This window comes from Myotis davidii, unplaced genomic scaffold (genome assembly GCF_000327345.1).
Source record: "Myotis davidii unplaced genomic scaffold, ASM32734v1 scaffold609, whole genome shotgun sequence".
NCBI classification, from domain to species: Eukaryota; Metazoa; Chordata; class Mammalia; order Chiroptera; family Vespertilionidae; genus Myotis; species Myotis davidii.
The window spans coordinates 573,784-574,114 of NW_006300164.1; the positions used below are offsets into that span (position 1 = coordinate 573,784).

General features: G+C 70.7%; 1 protein-coding gene across 1 annotated transcript in view; it reads right to left on the reverse strand.

Moving 5' to 3' along the window:
- The window catches only part of FBXW5 (F-box and WD repeat domain containing 5), a 3,950-nt gene that overhangs the window by 389 nt on the left and 3,230 nt on the right, over positions 1 to 331 (reverse strand). Inside the window, exon 6 of the mRNA XM_015572333.1 lies at positions 7 to 326. Within this exon, the coding sequence (XP_015427819.1) occupies positions 7 to 326 (320 nt within the window). The remainder of the gene's footprint in view (positions 1 to 6; positions 327 to 331) is intronic.

The window sequence follows — 331 nt, forward strand, 5'->3', positions numbered from 1 at the left end:
CCTGGCTCACAGCCAGGAAGATGAAGAAGCACTCGTCGTTGGGCGTGTAGGCGCGGTGGGCGCGCAGGGCCCGCTTCACCTCCCGCATGGTCTTGAGGTCGAACACCAGCAGGTCGATCTCCTCGGCGATGGGCGGCGGCTGCATGGGGTCGGCCACCACAGAGCCGCTGGGCCAGGCGCGGCTGGGCGTGTAGGCGCGGTGGGCGCGCAGGGCCCGCTTCACCTCCCGCATGGTCTTGAGGTCGAACACCAGCAGGTCGATCTCCTCGGCGATGGGCGGCGGCTGCATGGGGTCGGCCACCACAGAGCCGCTGGGCCAGGCGCGGCTGTG